The 18,383-nt window shown below is 63.8% G+C and overlaps 1 protein-coding gene across 2 annotated transcripts; it reads right to left on the reverse strand.

The window, feature by feature from the left end:
* Positions 1 to 303: 303 nt before the first annotated feature.
* SHH (sonic hedgehog signaling molecule) lies at positions 304 to 9,511 on the reverse strand. Of its 2 annotated transcripts, XM_055589629.1 has the most exons (4): positions 9,203 to 9,511; positions 3,780 to 4,041; positions 500 to 1,127; positions 304 to 403 (listed from the first exon to the last, which is right to left on the reverse strand). In XM_055589629.1, the coding sequence occupies exons 1-4, from the start codon at positions 9,509 to 9,511 to the stop codon at positions 304 to 306; spliced, it is 1,299 nt and encodes a 432-aa protein (XP_055445604.1). The 2 variants fall into 2 exon arrangements, with proteins under 2 accessions (XP_055445604.1, XP_055445603.1); XM_055589628.1 differs by having other exon boundaries at positions 304 to 1,127.
* Between the last annotated feature and the right edge of the window lie 8,872 nt (positions 9,512 to 18,383).

The raw sequence follows: 18,383 nt of genomic DNA on the forward strand, positions 1-18,383 counted from the left end.
ACATCTATTCATACCAAACAAATAAATAGCCAGGAGAGGTGAAAAAAAAATAACCAAAATTAAAACAAGAATCAAAAAATTCAAAAAATATATATATATAAACTAAAGACGACGACAGAATTTCTCGGGGTCTTTGATTCCTTATAGTCTACTTTGGACTGTCCTACTTTATTCTTATTCTTACTCTTATTTATAATTAAAGTCTCATTGCGTGCGCTGTTGCCGTGTGTCCTTTGCGGCGTCCGGCCCCCCCACCCCGCCCGCCCCGCCCCCCTCCGGTGCCCTCCCCGGCCCCCGTGGCCTTCAACTGGACTTGACCGCCATGCCCAGCGGATGCAAAGCCTCGCTGTCCAACAGCCAGGTGCCTATTTGGTAGAGCAGCTCCGAGTACCAATGGATGCCCGCGGCGCCCGGCACGTCGGCCGCCCCCGGCGCCCCAGGCGTGGGCGGGGGGACGCGGCCGCCGCCCCCGCCGTCGCCGGCTCCGCCGCGGTCCGTGCGCCCGGGCGCCAGCGCGGCCAGGAGCGCGTGCGCCAGGCGGTAGGGCGCGAAGGCCCCGTGCGCCCAGCTGTGCTCCTCGATGACCGCGTAGCACGAGGCCAGCACCCGGTTGATGAGGATGGTCCCGTGCGCCGTCAGCGGCGCGTAGGCGCCCGCCGTCTCCTCGCGCAGCGTCACGCTGTGCACCGCGGCGGGCAGCAGCCGCCGGGCCCCGCCGCGCTCGGCCACCACGTACACGTGCTGGCCCGGCCGCACGCGGCTGGCGAAGAGCGCCCGGCGCCCCGGCGCGCCCCCGCCCGCCGCCGCCGCCGCGGCCGCCGCCGCCGCCCCCTCGGGCGCCCCCGCGGCCGAGCCGTTGTGCGGCGCCACGAAGAGCAGGTGCGCGGCGGTGAGCAGCAGGCGCTCGCGAGGCTCCCGCGTCTCAATGGCGTAGAAGACCTTCTTGGCGCCGCGGTCGCGGTCCAGGAAGGTGAGGAAGTCGCTGTAGAGCAGCCGGCCCTCGTCGTCGGCCGCCAGCACGCGGTCCCCGGGCCGCAGGTCCTTCACCAGCTTGGTTCCGCCCTGCTCCAAGTGCACCGTGGCCGAGCCCGGGAAGCAGCCGCCCGACTTGGCCGCCACCGAGTTCTCTGCGGGGAGGGAGAGGCGAGACAAGGGGAGACGGGGGGGTGGGTGGCGGTGAGTCCCGAGAAGGAGGCGCCGGTGGAAAGGGCGGGGGCGCACGCTTGCGTCCCGCGCGCCCAGGCTGGGGATGCCCGTGGCTCCGGGGCGCGGGGGAGACAGTCCGGCCTGGGCGTGCGCAGACCTCCCTCCCCCATCCCCGCCCCGGAGGCCGATTTCAGATGCAGACGCATTCCTTAACGACTCTCTTAGGGCTGGACCGGCGGTGCCAAAGGTCGGCTGGCGTCTCCGGCGGGAGGCCGGTTCCCCTCCTTCCCTTCCGCCTCCCTCACCCCCACCGCCGGCTTCGCACACACCCAACCTCGCCGCGAATTCACAGGGTATTTGCTCTCCACTTTGAGTCCTCAGGAAGCCTCCTCGAGCTTACCCGCGCGCCGGGGCGCAACCCCCTTCCCTCCCGCCTCGGCGGGGGGCGCGGCGCCCCTGCCTTCGTGCGCTCCGCACCCAGGCCGCGCGGCTGGCACCCTGGGCCGCCCACCCCCAGCGCCCAGCGGGGTTGGAGTGGGGGGGGCTTGGGGGTCGGCCGGCTGGTGTGTGTGTGTGTCGGGGGGAGTGCGGTGAAAAATAGCTGTAGTAGTTGTAGCAACTGGACAAACATTCCAGAGCTTTTCCTGAGGTGTGAAAACCCGGGGCTGTGTGGATTTTCTAATTAAAATCCAATAAAGGGCTCGCCATTGTCATTGTGATTTCTGCACCAAACAGGAGGCGCTCTTGGAAGAGGGGACCCTTCCCTCCCGCCCCCCGCCCCCCGCCCCCCTACTTTCTCCGCGCGGCCGCACCCCCCCCCCCGCCCTGTTTGCTCAGGTGCAACGCCCCTCCCCCCGTCCCGCAGCGATTCACACGCAGGCCCTCCAGAGGCCCGGGCCTCACAGGCACTATTTGCACAGCCAGGCCTCTCTTGCAAGCACTCAAGATGTGTATTTGAATTTTAAATGGCGGGGCCTGCTCCGCGCTCGGGAAGCCCCGGGTTCTCAAGGCCCCTTGACTACCGGCTTTCTCCGGCCTCCGTCGCTCTCTGAGGCTCACTGTCCGAGGGACAATAATCCCGAGGAGTCGGGCGGCGCGCGGGGGGCCGGGGAGGAGGGGCGGGACGGCCCCCCGTCTTCTTTGCATTCCAATCTCCGGGATCAGGCTTTTGGCAAATAGAGATCGCCAGAAAGAATCTTCCTGCTGGAATTACTGAGGGTATTTAATCTTCTCATCGTTTTCTCGGGCATGAAGTGCAGGGGCCGGCCTTTGGAGGCCCGCCGCAGCCGCCCGCAATGCGCCCGGGACTCAGGCGAGCTCGAGTCGTCGAGTCGCACGACCCTGCCTGACACGCACCGCCCCGCGCCCGGCCCGCGTGCGCGGAATGCCAATGAGCGGCTCTGCTGCACGCCCGGCCCCGCGCCCCCGCCGGGGTCCCGGGCCGGACGACCGTTGCTCATTTGCGCGGAGACCTCCTGAGACCACCCCCACCCACCCCAGCCCCGCCAAGGGGAGACCCCGCGGACCGGGGCGGCCGGGAGGGGGCCGCGCGCCGCGCCTCCGTTTGGGAGCCCCGCGCAGGGGCGGGGGTCGGGGGCGCGCCTCCGCGCCCTCCAGCGGCTGAGACCCTTTTTCGGGCTATAAGCCCAGACCTTCTGCCCACCGTCCACACCTTGTGTGCCAAGAAGCCATTATTTTCCTTTCCTCCAAAGTGTGACGACACTTCGCAAGTGTTTTTCCTCCTAACATGTGCTAGTAAAACACAGGTTAGGAGACAAACAGGCAAACCCAGGGGTGAGGGAGACGCAGCTCCTCCGACATCCCCTGTGAGTGCTCTGCTGAAGGCGCAGCTTCTGCAGCGGGCTGGTGGGACCGCCCGGCCGAGTCGGGGCCTGCGCCCGCGCGCGCGCCTGACTCCCGGAGCTGTTCCTCGCCCGCAACAGCGAGTGGCGTTGCAGGCCCAGGGAAGAGGCCTAGCGGCGCAGGGCGGCTAGGCTGGTTCCCGCGGAGGACGGGCGCTCCGGGCTGGCGCCCTCCAGATGTTGGAAGCCGTAACTACTGGCTTTGTGGCCGGCCGCCGGGCCTCGTCCCCCGGGCCGGGTGAGCCGGGTTAGCCTAGGCTCCGGCGGGGCGGGGAGGGGCCGGGGTTTCCACCCGGGGCGGCTCCTCCCGCGCAGGGGGGCGGGGGCGGAGTGGGGAGTGGTTCCTTCTTAAGCCCTCCGGAGACAAAGGCTCCGGGCCAGAGCTGGCTGTCTGGGCTGGGCTGCCCTCTTTCACCCGGAAAGTACCCCCAACCCCGCCCCGCCACCCCCAATCTCCCAGTCTCCTGCCACCTGCACTGGGAGCCCCGGAAACCGGGCTGGAGAAAGGCTCAGGAAGCCAGATGCCCTCTGCATCTGGACTCCGAGGACGTGGGCCTCTGCAGCCTCCAAGGTGGGCATGGCGAAGGGCCTCAGAGAGCACGGCCATCCCCCCCACCCCGACCCCCCCGCAAACAGCAGTCAGCCTCCAGGGCCCTCCCTGCCCGTCCCCCACCCATCTTCCTCCGGGCCTGGAGTCAGCCCGTGGGGTGCAGAGCTGGAGGGGGGCGGGAGGGGGGCGTGCTGCCGGCAGGGGCGGGCCCGGCCCCTCACCTGCTTTCACGGAGCAGTGGATGTGCGCCTTGGACTCGTAGTAGACCCAGTCGAAGCCGGCCTCTACGGCCAGGCGCGCCAGCATGCCGTACTTGCTGCGGTCGCGGTCAGAGGTGGTGATGTCCACCGCGCGGCCCTCGTAGTGCAGCGACTCTTCCGAGTGGTGGCCGTCCTCGTCCCAGCCTTCGGTCACCCGCAGCTTCACGCCCGGCCACTGGTTCATCACGGAGATGGCTAAGGCGTTCAGTTTGTCCTTGCATCTCTGTGAGGAGAAGGGGCCACCCCAGGGACGTTAGCATCCAGGCCTGCCAGCCACCCCTACCACGGGCCACCCTATGCCTCCCCACCCTATGCCACCCTCGCCCCTGTGGGCTGTTCAGCCCAGCCCCCCAAGATGCAGACTGTCCAGAGAAGGAAGGAGACAAGGCCTGGACCCGGGCGAGGGCACTTGGGTAGGAGGGTTCCTGGCATCTGGGGGATGAGTCAGTTCCCTCGGAGACGACCTGGGGACTTTCTCTGCATCTGAAACAGCAGAGGCTGGATCGTGGCCGAGAAGCAGATGAAATTTCTCTGCAACAATTCAACTGTGCGTTTCTGAATGATGGCGGCAGGCCCGCACCCTCGGCCAGGGTGCCCTCCAGCCCTGCCCTCTCCTGCTTGGCCCCATCGCCCAGCACCTGTGGGAGGCTCCACCCCTCTCCCTGGACAAACCCCTCGTCTGGAGGCCGCAGAGAGGCCGGGGTGCAACGGTGCCGCAAAAAGAAAAATACACTGCTTCTCAAAGAATTAAAAGCCTTGCCTTATCTCTGTGCCCTCCCGCCTGCCCTGTGCCTATCTGGGGCAAGACTTAAGCCAAAGGTAGAGAGGCAGGTGGGACGCTGATAGCGACTCGAGGGGCGGGGGAGCCGGGAGTGAAAGGCAACCAGGTGAGTTATAATTTTCTATAAGGCCAGGGCCGGATAGCAAACATTCTTTATCTGGACAGCCGCATTCCTTTTCCCCGTGGAACTCTTTTTTTTCCCAGCTTTTCTGCGGTCTGATTGTGACTCTTGTTTTCCTTAACCTGTTCCCTTCCCCCCTCTTGTTTTCTTGGCCGGCTCAGAATGGTGTCCTGCAAGTTTGAAGAGCAAACTTAAGAGCTGGAGGAGGGGTGGGGAAGGGTGGGGAGGGGAGGGGTGGGGAGGGGAGGGGTGGGGTATGGGGATGGGGAATGGGGAGGGGGAGGGTGAACCGGAGGCGGGGGGTGGGGGGGGCCCTCTGGGCCCTTGTCTTGGGGAGCCTCCTTCTGGAAACTGTCCTTGGGGTTCCCCCTCCTCCCCACAAGGAAGCTGCCTTCCCTGTGGGGTAAAGAAGCAGTGAATAGGCGGGACTCGAGCCAGGGCAAAGTTGTGGGAGTTCCTGCAGGATTCTTGGGTCCCATTCAGATAAGGATGCGAGAGAGCCTTGGATCACGTGTGCGTTGCTGTGGACAGCAACTCACTGGACTGTTGCACCGCGGGTGGTGGGTGCGGGATTGCACAATGGGGGAGTGGTGACCAAGTCAGGACGGGGGGCATCCCCCAAAGAGGCAGACTCGAGGGGGAGGTAGGTCACAACTCCAAGCGGACTTCTGCAGAGGGCGGGGCTGACCTCCAGTGGGGACCCCGATCCTGCGATGACACGACGCCCCGCGCCGGGACCCTGACTATGGCTGGGGGTGGGGCTCGTCCTACGGAGTGGGGGTGGGGGGTGCCGAGGGCTCTGGCAAGGGCTGCTGCCGCATTTTAAGGGGACGTGACCGATTGCGCAACAGGAATAGTCTTGTGTATTTGGCAGCAATAAATACCAGTCTATGGTTGTAGGGTTAAACATAGAACAAATGTGTGTGTTGGGGGCGGCGGGGGGGGATGCGGGCAGAGGACTAGGGGGCGGCTCTGGTAACAGGTCAGCGCTTGCAGGTTTCTGGGCCCGCCAACAGTTTTCTTAAAAAAAAAAAAAAAAGTCGGAAGGACAGAGTTTGAGTGAGGTCATCTCGAGGACTGAATGCGTTTTACATGAAAATCAATCAGTAAACCAGGGGCAGTTTCGAGCCGGGATGTGGAAGGCGCTGCGCAGGCGCACACCACGACGCGCACACGCAGACACTCGCCTCCCGAGCCCCCATGGCACCCCGGCTCCCTGCTTTCGGGGGGCAGGCGGAGCTTTTTGATGGCTTCCTCGGGGGCCGCTGGCGAGGGGGAGGGCGGGCTGAGGAGCACCTGTCCCGGCCCCCCGCCTTCTGAGCTGCGCCACCCGCGCAGGCGATGGAGAAGCCGGGCGAGGAGCCCCCGGGCCGCGCCAAGGCAGGCCCGAGTCGGCGCCCAGCGCCCCACGCGCGCTCCCCCCGCTCGGCCGGGCGCCGGGGGCGGGGTGGCCTCGGCCCCGCGGCTGCAGGACGCTCCGCGCCCCGGCCGGGCGGGGTCGTCGCAGGCAGAGCCGGGAAGGCTGAGCCGGTGATCAATTCACTGGGTCGTGTGCCGCGAATCAAGCCCGCCTCTGTGCAGCCACCGTGAAGCCCGGCGGGGCCGGCGGGCCCGGCTTTGTGTCGGCGGAAGGCCGAGCTGTTCCCCACGCCTGGGCTCCCGCCGCCTCCCCCGTCTGCGCAGCCGCTCCGCGCCCCGGGCAGCCAAGCGGGGGCTGTCGCCGCCGACGGGCTTCCCCGGCGCGGGGGAGGAGTGCCCCAACTTCACAAGGGTCCCCCCCAGTCCCGCACGCGCCTCTCTCCACGCCTCCGCCCCCACTGCAGAAAACCAGGCCCCTCCCGTGGAACCCATCGCGGAGCGCCGCTCCCCGGGGGCTGCCACCCACCCCCCGGAAACCTGGCGGTCCTCACCGCCGCCCTCGACCGGCCCCCGGCGGCCCCCTGCCCCCTCGGAGCCCCCAGGCACCCACGGCCGGCCTGCGGGGAGAGTGCGTCGGTCTGCGCTCCCCCCTCCCCGCCCCGAGTTAATATTAACAGGAGCGCCTGCGTTCCTGAACTGCTCTCAAAGTTCCACTGGGGACGATCTCGCCATGGTTGAGGGACTTGGGCGGCAGTCCCATTAGAGAGACAGGGACGCACAGAGACAGGGGAGGAGGAACACGCACCTGAGAACAGTCTGGGCGGTTATCTTAAGTGGGGGGCCCGCGGGGCGCAGGTGCCCGCTTCCCCCCCCTCCCTTCCCCGGCCCTGCCCTCCCCGCCCAGGTCTCCCGCCTTCCGCGCTTTAACTCTTAGGTCGGGGGCGCGGGAAGGACGCGGTGGCGGAGAGCAAGGGGGCACCTCTCAGGCCGCCCCCCGGCCAGCCTCCCCATTTTCAGGGGGCGTTGGGCGGGGGGGGTCCCGGCTTCGATCCTGGCCCGCCCTGCCCCACCCCGCCCCCTCGCCGGCTGCCCCTCCCCCCTCCTTTTGTGTTGGGAACGGGAATAGCCACTGCCCAAGGAAAAAAAGTATTTGTTTTCGTTTCGTTCGTCTGAGGGAAGTTGACAGAAGGTCAGAAGTTCAAATGCTGCCAGCGCACACGGCGGCCGGAGCGGCCCGGCGTCGGGCCGCGCGGCCGTGGGTCCCGGCGGGGGCGACGAGGGGCCCGGCGGGGGGCTCGGCCGGGCGCCCTGGCCCGGGAGGCGCCCCCGCCCGGGAACCGGCCTGCCCCCTCCCTCCCGGTGCCGCCCGGTGCCGCCCCCGCCAGCCTGGCCGTCGGAGCGCCGCCGGGAGCCCTTGGCCGAGCCCACGCTCGGGCGCGTGGAGGGGCCGGCGGGAGGCCGCGGTCCAGCCCCGCGCGCACTGAAACCCGAGCCGCGGGATCGATAACCCGGGAGTAAGTGGAGCCGGGATGCGTCTGCCCGGGTGCGCGGCTCCGCGCGCTCGGCCTGGGTGGCGGGGCGGCGAGGCCTGCGGCCCCGGCAGGGTGCGGGCCGGGGACCCCGCGCCCTCCCGCGCCGGCCCCGAGCGGAGCGCGGCGCACGCCGAGCCCTCTGGCTCGGGGACCACCGGCGCCCCCGCCCCCGCCGCTTTCTCTGGGATCGCGCCCCTCTCCCCTGGCTCCGAGGGGTCCTGGGAAGGCCCCTTCCGTCCCGCGGGGGTCGAGCGTGAGCCGGGGGTAGGAACCCCGCACGCGCCGGGCCCCCCGCGGCCTGCGCAGAGTTAACTGCGGCTCTCGCCGCTCCCGGCACCGGCGCGCGCGTCCGCACTCGCGGGCCAGATTTAAGGTGGTCGGGAGCAGATGCCAGTGAGCCGGGAAGAAGGACCTTCTCCTCCCCCGCTCCCTCGCCGCCCTCTGCCTGTCCGCGGAAGCCCGCTGCCCCGCCGGGCCCTCGCCCTGCTCGGCTCCGCCGCAAGGCCGGGCAGCGGGCCGGGGAGCGCCGCGGCCCCGGAGGTGGCTCCCGGGTGGCTCCCGCCCCCAGCCTCCCCCGCAACAGCGCCCCGCCAGCGCCGCTCCGTCAGCGGCGGTGCGCTCCTGGCCCTAAAGGTAGGACTCGAATATTTTAATAGGGCAATAAAAAGGATGTTGACCTATATTCCTCAGGAAATCCATTTCTAGCTTCAGTCCTACGTGCGTGGAGTTGGCGGAAAGTCTCCCACTGGCGGGGAGATGGGCAGTCAGGAGTCTTCAGCGGAGGTAGGGAGGGCGAGAGGAATGTGTGTTTCGCTTTGGTTTGTCTCTCCAGCCCCCTCCCGCTGATACCGAGTCTCTTCTAATTCCTAGGCAAGCAGGTTGAAAACTAGCGTGATGCAATGCCAGTAAGTTCTAAGTCCCTCCCCTCAAGTACCGCGGGCTCGGGAGAATCAGAGGGCATCCTTAAAGAAATATCGATACATTCACACTCGGATGGGCACAACCGCCCGCGACCGAGTGGCGGTGGAAGCTCTGTGATCCGGGCAGGGGCCAGCCCGGCTGCCTCTGGAACCCCGACCCTTTGTCAGTACTGCCTGTGGAGGGGCTTCGGTGGGGTGGGGGCGACAGAGCGGGGGTAGCTGTGGGAAAAGCAAAGCACCGAGAAGAAATGAGAGGGTAAGCGCAGAGGCTACACCTGCCCAGTGACCCCGACACCCCTTGACGCTGCCTCCTTGCCTCCTCCCAACTTGGAAAGGACAGATGACCCCAAAGGGAAGGTCTCCCCAAGTTTCCAGCCAGAGCCAGGCAGGATGGAAAGGCCATCCCAGCAGGATGCATGCGGTCAGGGGCTCCCGTGGACCGCATGTCCTGGCGTCCTTACCCCCCACCCCCACCCGCAACTTGTCCATCTGGACCCTTCACCTCCATTCCCCTCCAGGAAGAGGAAGGCACCCGGAGGCCCGGCAGGTGGGTGGGGAAGGAGCGGGCAAAATCGCCTTTCTACCTGCCTGAAGAGCAAACAGACCGAACTGCATGGTTACACATAACCCCTTGAAAGCAACACATTCCACGCCCCGCGCTGGGTTTCTACCTGAGTCATCAGCCGGTCCGCTCCAGTGTTTTCTTCATCCTTAAATATGATGTCGGGGTTGTAATTGGGGGTGAGTTCCTTAAATCGTTCTGAGTTTCTGGTGATCTTCCCCTCATATCTTCCACTGGCCCCTAGGGTCTTCTCCGCCACGTTGGGGATAAACTGCTTGTAGGCTAAAGGGGTCAGCTTTTTGGGGTTCCGCCTCTTGCCAAATCCCCTGCCGGGTCCGCACGCCAGCCCCGAGCACATCAACAGCGAGGAGACCAGCAGCACCAGCAGACATCTCGCCAGCAGCAGCATCTCGTCCATGGAGCCCGGGGACCTGGCGGCCGGCCGGCGCAGGTCCGAGTGCGCGAGAGTGCGGGTGTGCCAGTGTGCGCGCTCTGCCTCCCTCGCTCCGGCTGGCTGCTGGCGCCCGCGCGCCCTGCCTCGCTCTTTCTTTTCCTATATAACCTTGCCCGCCGCCGCCGCTGCGGGGGACTCGCCACCGATCCGCACCCAGACGGGGGCTGGGACGGCAGGCTGCTGGCCGCTGATAACGGAACGCATCGGAGTTGGGGCTCAAGACAGCCGGCAGAAGACAAAAAGAGTCTGATTTTAAATGGTAGCAAGCCTGAGAGCTTGTGCGAGAGGCTGTCTTCAGTACTATATTATAGCTGGCAGGGCGGATCTGATTGGCCGAAGCCGCACAAGCTTGTCTTCTGATGTTTAACCCTAAAAAAGACTCATTTTTTTCCCCCCTCTGTTGCTGCTGTGGCTTTATTTTTACCTGAAGGCTTCTAGTTAAGAGAGGAAAACATCTTCACCGAGACAAAGGTGAGAGGGAGGGAGGAGACAGGCGGGTGAGGATAACCTCAGTTACCCCTGCCCTGCACACACCTCCCATTCCCCCTTCCCTTCCTCCAGAATGGTAGATGCTTCAGTTAAAACCAACTTAAGTTTTTAAAGGACAATCTAGACTCAGTGTCCCCCACCCCCAAGCTTCCATCACCAAACAAACAGTCTCACAAATGTTTGTTGGGCAGAGCTGCCCAGGTCTTATTTAAATGTTTTCCCAGGGACTTTATCATGCAGGCCAGGTCTCCCTGCAGTTGAAAGACAGGGGTGGGGGGGCGTCCTCTGCTTCTGAAGGTTCCAGTCGCTACAACTGGTCAGGACGCACATCACACACCATGTGGTGCTGTTTGAGGAGCTTCAGACACCTTAAAACAACTCGAACCTGCTGCTCTTTACTGTGCTTCGGTTAATGCATTCTTTTTAATGCCCTGAAAGTAGAATGGAGATGAGCTCAGGGGCTGGTGCAGAGTGAGCCGAGGGGATGGGCTGGCCGGCTGGGCCCGAGTGAGTCTGGGGGGCTGCACCCCAGCCCAGAGCAGGGGACAGTGCTGGTGCCTGTGTGGTGGGCGGAGGCCCACTGTGCTGGGGACGGAGGGGGGCAGCGGTGAGTGGGCAAGGCTGTGCACACACCGCCCCCACGATTGCATCGATCGGAGCAAAGTGCAGGCCAGGGATGAGGTGAATGTGGAATTCAGGCTCCTTGCACATCACGCGGAGCTGGCTTTCCCTGGAGCTGGGCAAGCCAGTCATCGTGCCCCGGGGGCTGCAGCCTGGGGTGGGTCAGGGCCCTGGGGGCACACCGTCCTGGTCAGAGAGGGGCGTCCAGGAGCGGGCTCAGCGCTCAGGGCCGGCAACACTGGAGCTCTCAGGTCCTGCCTTTAAGGAACAAACTCAAAGTCTTATTTCAACCAGAAAAAGAAAAGCAAAGATGCCCCCTTCCCACCCTTTTGTAGAATATGCCCTCCTTCTGGGCCCTGCCCTATTGCTCAGACACAGTAACTGCTCGGAGTGGGGTAGGGGGCGGGGCTCTCCACGTGGAGAGGACTGAGCGAGGCCTGGGGCTCACTCTGCAGTTAAGAGCTGTCGCTGGGCCCCAGCCACAGTCCGGGCGAGCTCCACGCAGACACGCTTTGCTGGGGGTGGCGTGGAAGGGGGGAGTCGTCAGAGTCTGCAATGCGGCCCTCGCAGACACCCAGCATCACCGAAGCTCTGCGTCCAGGAGCCCCTCCCCCCTCCATGCTGGTCTATGATTCGTGGGGCATCAACCCAACTTCCTCAAGGCCTCCCAGTGGGACAGAAGCGAAGGGTCACACCGGCCTGGACCCCGGAGGTCGGTCTGCTTGGGGCGGTGGCCTCGCGCAGCTCAGTGTGGTCGTGACACAGCTGGAGGTGGGGGCTTGTCCTCAAGCCCCTAGGCCCCGGGGACACTCCAGCCTCTTGACCGCCCTCCCCCAGACACTGAGTGGCGTCTCCCTCCCTCCAGCCCCTTCCCTCCCCTCCCCTTTTCCTCTCCTAGAAAGGCAAAAGGGCCGCAGCACTGGGTCTCTGACCCCACAGCCAGAAACCCCGGACCCATGTAGCCACCATGCGAGCAGGAATGCTCCCCCAGAATCCCGCCAGGACCCCAGACCGGCCAGGCGCCAGAGCGAGGCTGGCACTTGGGGAACCAAAGCCTGAGTTCCTCAGCTGCAGAGGGCTCGGAGCCCTGGGGCCTCGGGGAGCGGGCAGTTGGCCCCTCACTCCCAGGAGGTGGGGGGTCCCTTCTTCTGCCCCAGCGGTGGGGGGCGGGGGTTGGGCTGAGGCCCTCCGTGCCCGCCAGCCCTGGACACCCTGAGAGCCTGCCAGGGCCGCCTGCTCAGAGACTGGCAGATCCTCAGTAATGAAAAAGCAATAGGCCGTCCACCCACCGCTGATGCCTGAATTCCAAGGACCTGCTCCCTGTCGTTGGGGCAGGGGTTGGGGAATCAAGACAAATCAACTGCAGTTTGCATCTCTCGCCCTAGAAATGAGGGCATCTGCCGCGCGCCCAGAGAAGCTGAGGTCTCGCCCTCCCCCCACGTCCCCTTCCTTTCATCCCACCCCTCCCCACCTCCCAGACACCAGACACGGTTGTCTTCCACCTCCAGACGCCAGATGGCTCCCTCTCTTTGCCTTTACCCCTCCAGACGGTCCGGGCCCCTCCCCTTGCGGGTCCGAGGTTCCAAGCCCCAGCCTCTGCCCGCGCTGACCCGGCCTCCCATGTAACCCTGAGGGTCCCTTGCTGACCCGTCTGGGCCCTGCCCGCCTTTCCCGCGGTCATCTCCTTCCTCCCTCCACCCCGCCCCCCTCCCCGCAGGCTCCCATCCTCCCATCCCTCGCCAGCATCCTTGCTGAGGACAGGTGGCTGCCCGGTTCCTGCCCCCGCTCCCAGGAGGCGCCTCCAGGCCGGCCCCCGCCGCCCCGCCGGCCCCCGCCGCTAGATGGCCCCGTCAGTCTGCCTACAGGCTCCGCTCTGCCCGTGTGGGAGCCGCGTGCCGCCCGGGTCGGGAGGCCCCGCAAGCGGGGCTAGACGGCGTGCTCCTCGTCCGCGGCCCCGTCTTTAGTTCACACGATCGCCCCTTCCCTTTTCCGGTTTGGCTGGGCCCTGCCGCGGGAGCGCTGGCCTCCCCATCAGAGCGGCCATGGCCATACCTCTGCAGGGTTGCCTGGACCACGGATCCTACCTCCCTCCTCCATGTGTCCGCCACTCTGACTTCTTTTCCCCGATCATACTCGTACTCAGTCTCTTTCTATCCAATCATCCAGTTTCAATTGCTTTCACATTTTTGTTCCAGCTTTGGCAAATTGACTCTCTGCTGTTCCAGTTCTCCTAGGGATTGCCGGCCAGGCCCCACTTGGGACGCTGGAGGGATGCACCCTTCTCCACCGCAGGCCTTGCCCCATGTTCCCTGCCCGACGGCCTTGGCCGTGGGCCAAGGGTCCCCGGCCTCCTGGGGTGTCCAGGCAGGGCCCTCCTGGCCCCAGCGGGAGCGCCCCCCCCCCCACCCCGGGTCAACGGCAGCTGCTGGCCGCCCTTCATCCGTATCCCCATCACGCTGTGGCTGAGAGGCGGGCAGGGCTGGGAGGAACTGAGGAGGAGGCCCCCAGCCCTGGCATGCTGGCATGAAGGGCCAGCAGGGCGATGCTGTCTGCACGGGCTGGTGCCTGCATGGCCATGTCTCTCAGCGTTCAGAGCCAAGAGAGGGCCCTGCCCGGGGATGGGCACGGGTCTGGGGGGCGGACCCAGGGTTTTCCAGGCCTCAGTCGGTCTCTGAAGCAGGAGCGGAGGGGACAGTGAGCTCCCCTTCCCCCCCACCCCGAGGACCTGTGATCTGCTCCTGGAGGGCCGTGCGTCTCTCCCAGGGACAGGATGAGCCCAGAACCAGAGCCGACTGGTCAGCGGGTCCTGGAGCAGGGTTTGGAGCAGCCTGGGTCAGACTCAGCCCTGCCTCTGGGAGTGGGCACCCTAGACGAGGGCACCCGTCTGGGGAGTGGAGACTCGGGGCCACGTCCGGCTGCGCCTGCCATCTCCTGGCCGGGGGTGGGGGGCTCTGGCCACCCCCGCTGGCACTGCTGCTTTGGAGGAGGATGGCTGCGACCCTTCTTGGCAGCCAGCAGGGCGCTTGCGTCATCTGGGCAACTTCTGCCCAAAGGTTTTCTTTTAGATGGAAAACGATGCGGTGCTGACATGCAGGAACACTGAGGCCGTCACCCCCTCCCAGAGAGGAGGGAGCACGGAGACCTCGGGGTGGGCTGGGGTGGGGGGCATGGCGTTTGCTGGCAGCTCTGGTGCTCCAGGTCTGCCCTCCTCCGCCCTCTCCCTCTTGACCGGTCACCTGACCGCTTGTGACCCCCAGTGAATGGTGGCCTTCAAGCCTGCGATTCCGTGTTGACCTGGGCCAGCAGTTGGTCTAGGGTGGAGCCTGGGAGCCAGCCCCCTCTGCTACTCTGAACCCCCTACCCCTGCTGGCCCCCTAGGTGTGCAGATTTGACACCTTGGCCCAATCCTGCCCGCCTGCAGGGAGGCACCGGTGGTTTGGGCTGGCCTCCCAGGAGCCTTCTGGCTCTGCCAGGCACCAGTCCCATGTGGAGCTGGGGTGGGGCCCTCGGGGTCCTGCTTGGCCAGCTGCTCCTCATGGACCCTCAACTCCACCCCCCAACAGAGGATCCCCTTCCTTTGCTGCCTTGAAAGGGGGTCATGCGCTTCCTCCTTTTCTAAAGATGCTTTTTGACATGGACCACTTTTAAAGTCTTTATTGAATCTCTTGCAGTATCGTTTCTGTCTTCTGTTTTGTTTTGTTTTTTTTTGGCCCCGAGGTATGTGGATCTTAGCTCCCTGACTGGGGATTGAACTTGTACCACCTGCATTGGAAGGGGAAGTCTTAACCCTTGGACTGCTGGGGACGTCCTGCCTCATCCCTCTTAAGGTGCCCAGGCAAGACCCAGAAACACAGGAATTGGGAGGAGGGGGCTGGGAGGTGGCAGCCGGAGTGGCAGGAGGTGGGAGACGGAACAGAAGGGGAAACTGAGGAGTGAACGCACACTCTTGGGCTTCGCACCATTAGAACAAGTCCCTGGAACCTCAGCAGCTCATCTACCCCAGCACTTGGGAGGCAGTGTTGACAAGAATGCCTGGGAGGGTTGTTGGTGCCTCTGGCAGGGGGGTGAGGAGTTTCCTGGGGAGACTGAGGCTGCACTCCAGGGGGAGGCCCTGTGGGGGGAGGTCCAGAGGGGAGGCACGCTGTGGATGCAGGAGGCACTTTCCCTGGGGGCCCGTGGCCCCTCGCCTGGTGGGGGAATATGGCACAGGGCCCTTGCTCACAGTGGTGCCCTCCTGTGTGTTTGCCCAGCATCTCACCCAGAGAGTGCCGCGTGGTGAGAAGTTAAATCTCACCTGTAGCTTTGGGTATTCATATTTGCTCATTCATTGTTTATGATACATTTTCATTGTGCTTGGATGATATTCAGTTAATCAAGGCGCAGGACCCTATCAAGCAGGCACCACTTGCAGCTGAGTAAAATGAGACGCAGAGAGGGGAGACTTCTTGCCCAGGCACCTGCGGAAGATGAGGCAGAAGGGTGGCAGAGGGTGGCCTGCCCTGGAGGCATGCTCGCAGCCTCTGCTGGGCTGGGGCTGCATGCATGAGCTGCAGGCAGCTGTGCCCAAGGCCACTTGGCAGTGAGAGGTCAGCGTGGACCAGACTGACCTCCATCTCCAAGCTCCGGGTTCTGCACTCCTGAGGCCCAGGAGAGACAGCCAGCAAGGCTGCGTTTCCTGGGTGACCATGAGGCTGGCCCCTGAGGTGTGGACAGAAGCGGGAGTTCCAGGTTAGGTGTCCTCAAGGATGCTGGTTCTATGAATCCTTGAATTATTGATCGCTCAGGTGACTGTGGAAAAGAACACAGAACAGCATAAAAGAGACCTTTAAAAATAAGAGCAGTCTTCCCTGGCTAGCCTCTCCAAGAGATGTCTCTGTTTTAGAACCTGGGACCTTCACTTGGAGGGGACAGCTGCTAGTTGGGAATGACAGAGATTTTCAGATGTAGGACTTCCCTTACCTACGGGTCCTCTGTTATTGTTACTCAGCGTTCTGTTTACCATGTGACAACGTGTGGGTCTCCAGGGCCTTTGACTGGGCCAGTCAGAGAGGGGGCAGCACCCGCGTTGTGTGTTATCCATCTGCAGGATGGAGAGCGGAGGTGATCTGACGCACGCCCACCATCCCCCGCTGGGATGCTGAGCCTTTCCTTCCTCCTTGCCAGATCTCAGCGTTTGCTCATTCCAATTTTATTTTTCCAACAGATGATTGGCTTAAAGCGGCTTATGGGATACTCAGATCCAGGCAGACGACGAGATTCCCTGCAGCTGAGTGAGCCGGGTCCTCTCGTGTCCCTGTCTCCGCAGGGTCGGGCAGGACAGGCCGTCTGGAAGTCTCACTGACTGTCTCTTGCCTCTTGGTCCCTGAGTGTGTTCATTTTCACACCATTCTGCCCTCCGTCTTGGTTGTCTTGTTATGGGCTAGCTCCCCCGGGCTGCAGTGACCAAGCACCACGAAAGGCTTAAGACAACGGAGTACGTTATTTCATAGTCTGGAGGTCAGATGTTTGCAGGGCTGTGTCCCGCGAGGTGCCAGGGAGGGCAGTCTCCCAGCATCCTCTCAGCCTCTGGCGTTGTATCTTATGGGTTGTTGATGCTTCACACCTGGCCAGCTCCTCCCCGCGCGTCTGTGCGTCTCTCCTCTTAGAACCACGCCAGTCTCTGGCTTAGGGCTCACCCCATGCCAGTGCGGCCTCATCTTCCCTAATTCCACCTGCAGAGAACCTAACTCCCACTAAGGCCCCATTCGCAGGTACTGGGCTGGTCTTGTTATTCAGCCGCTCAGTGGTGTCCGACTCTTTGCCACCCCATGGACTGCAGCACACCAGGCCTCCCTGTCCAACACCATCTCCTGGAGTTTACTCAAACTCATGTCCATGGAGTCGGTGACGCCATCCATCTCGTCCTCTGTCGTCCCTTCTCCCCTTGGACGTGACTTTTGGCCCCCGCTGAGCCCACCAAAGATGGATTAAGTGTTGGCTCTTCAGCGAGAGGCCAGATTCCCTCTGCCCCGCAGGTGAGCTCCTGCTCAGGACTGCCTGGGGCCCTGTTTCCTCCTGGGGCGAGTGGAGGCAGTCAGGACCCTGGAGCTGCAAGCTGTGCACCGCAGCTCGTTGCTGCCTCCGTTTGTGGGGCGGAGGCCGCGTCGCAGACGGTGCTCTGCCTGTGTCTGCAGTATCCCGCCAGCTCCTCGTGTGCGTGCACATGTTTGCAGATCTCGCTGGAGCCCCGGCAGCTGCTGTCACAGGTGAGAATCCGTCCTGAGAGCTGGCACCCGATCTGGCCATTCCAGCCCCCCCAAAGAAAAGCTGCAGCCCACGGTACCGGGGTCTTTAGTCACAAACATCTCTTTCGATTAACTTAGATGGGCTGATTGCAAGTTTCTTGCTCTCCCGCATTTCCATCCGCCACCCTTGGGTCTTGCATGCCACCCTTGGGTCTTGCATGCCATCCTTGCAAGACTCGCAGGCAGCCCGTGACCGGGCCCAGGAATGCCTCCATCACTTGCCCTCTGTACTTCACGTCCATCTTTGGGGCCAGCTGTGGCCTCTCGCCCTCCATGGAGCCTGTCTATCTCCCCGTATCTGCACCGCGACCTGTGGACCCCAGAGCTCGCCACGTCCCACCCTCAGCGTTGAGTTGATGGCCCCTGTGTTGCTGCTCACAGCAGCTTTGGCTTCAGGGGTGGTGGTTTGCCTTTCGTCACTGCGGAGCTATTTGTAACCTCAACACGTTTGCTAATTTCCAGAAGAGCCTTCAGGGTGTGAGTCTTATTCATCTCTGTTTAAGTCCAGCAGCTCCTGCTCAGAAGATGCTCAATAAATATTTGTCAATTGACAGATGTTTCTTATTAATTAGCCAGTTCGACTGGTGACGAGCTGTAAGATGCACTCTAGTGGACACTGCTTAAAAAGTAACCCAAGGAGGCAAAGCGAGCAAAGAGCAACAACGGAAATCTCCACGTCAGGTCAGAGTCTGGGTACTTCCTCTGGCTACGGAGGACCCTGGGGGCCTCGGTCTTGCTTCGCTGTGATCGCAGAGGGGCTGCGGGGTGGCGGGTCTCCTCCTGTTCCCACACATAGCACCCCGGGCGCTGACCACAGCCGCCGCAGGGCCTCAGAGTGCAGCCTGAGTCACGCCCAGTCTCTGCGGCCCGCAGGACTGAGCCGGGGCGGGATCCCCGTCTGTGAAACGAGATGAACACCTGGGTGGCAGGGCTCACTGGGCAGGTGACCGGTGCCTGGCAGTGCCTGGCCCCGCGTGGGCGATGAGCTGAACAAAAATGGTTTTGCTTAGACTGGTGGACACGGCCACTCGATTCTCGTTGCGGGGAACTGGGCGTCAAGCAATGCCACGTTTTTTCACCAGAGTGGGTCTACGCCAGGTGGCTTCTTCAGTCCGATGAAAAGCACACTGGACCCAACTGAGAATTTAGATCATATTCTTGCCTTCGTGGCTCCTTTTCCTCACCCTGCAGGTACCCCTCAGTTTCAACACCACCTGGGCCCCCGGTTGCGTCCATGAAGGGTGTCTGGCAGGGCCCCAAAGGGGCCTCAGAGGGCCGTCCCAGGCGAGGATGTGTGAGCCCCACAGCGAAGCTCTGAGATCGGGGTGGACGCCAGACAGGACCCCAGAGTAACTCGCTCAGCCTCTGGCTTGGCCCCGGCTCTTCCGCTCACACGCGGAATGAGCTTGCACTCGGTGGCCCTGGATGCTACCTTTTCCACC

The sequence above is a fragment of the Bubalus kerabau genome, chromosome 8 (genome assembly GCF_029407905.1).
Source record: "Bubalus kerabau isolate K-KA32 ecotype Philippines breed swamp buffalo chromosome 8, PCC_UOA_SB_1v2, whole genome shotgun sequence".
NCBI lineage: Eukaryota > Metazoa > Chordata > Mammalia > Artiodactyla > Bovidae > Bubalus > Bubalus kerabau.

Coding starts and splice junctions, on each gene's coding strand:
- SHH (XM_055589628.1), bottom strand. CDS start 9,511: ATGGACGAGATGCTGCTGCTGGCGAGATGTCTGCTGGTGCTGCTGGTC. Junction 4,042..9,202: donor CGGACCGGCTGATGACTCAG/GTAGAAACCCAG, acceptor TTCTCCTCACAG/AGATGCAAGGACAAACTGAA. Junction 1,128..3,779: donor CCACTGCTCCGTGAAAGCAG/GTGAGGGGCCGG, acceptor CCCTCCCCGCAG/AGAACTCGGTGGCGGCCAAG.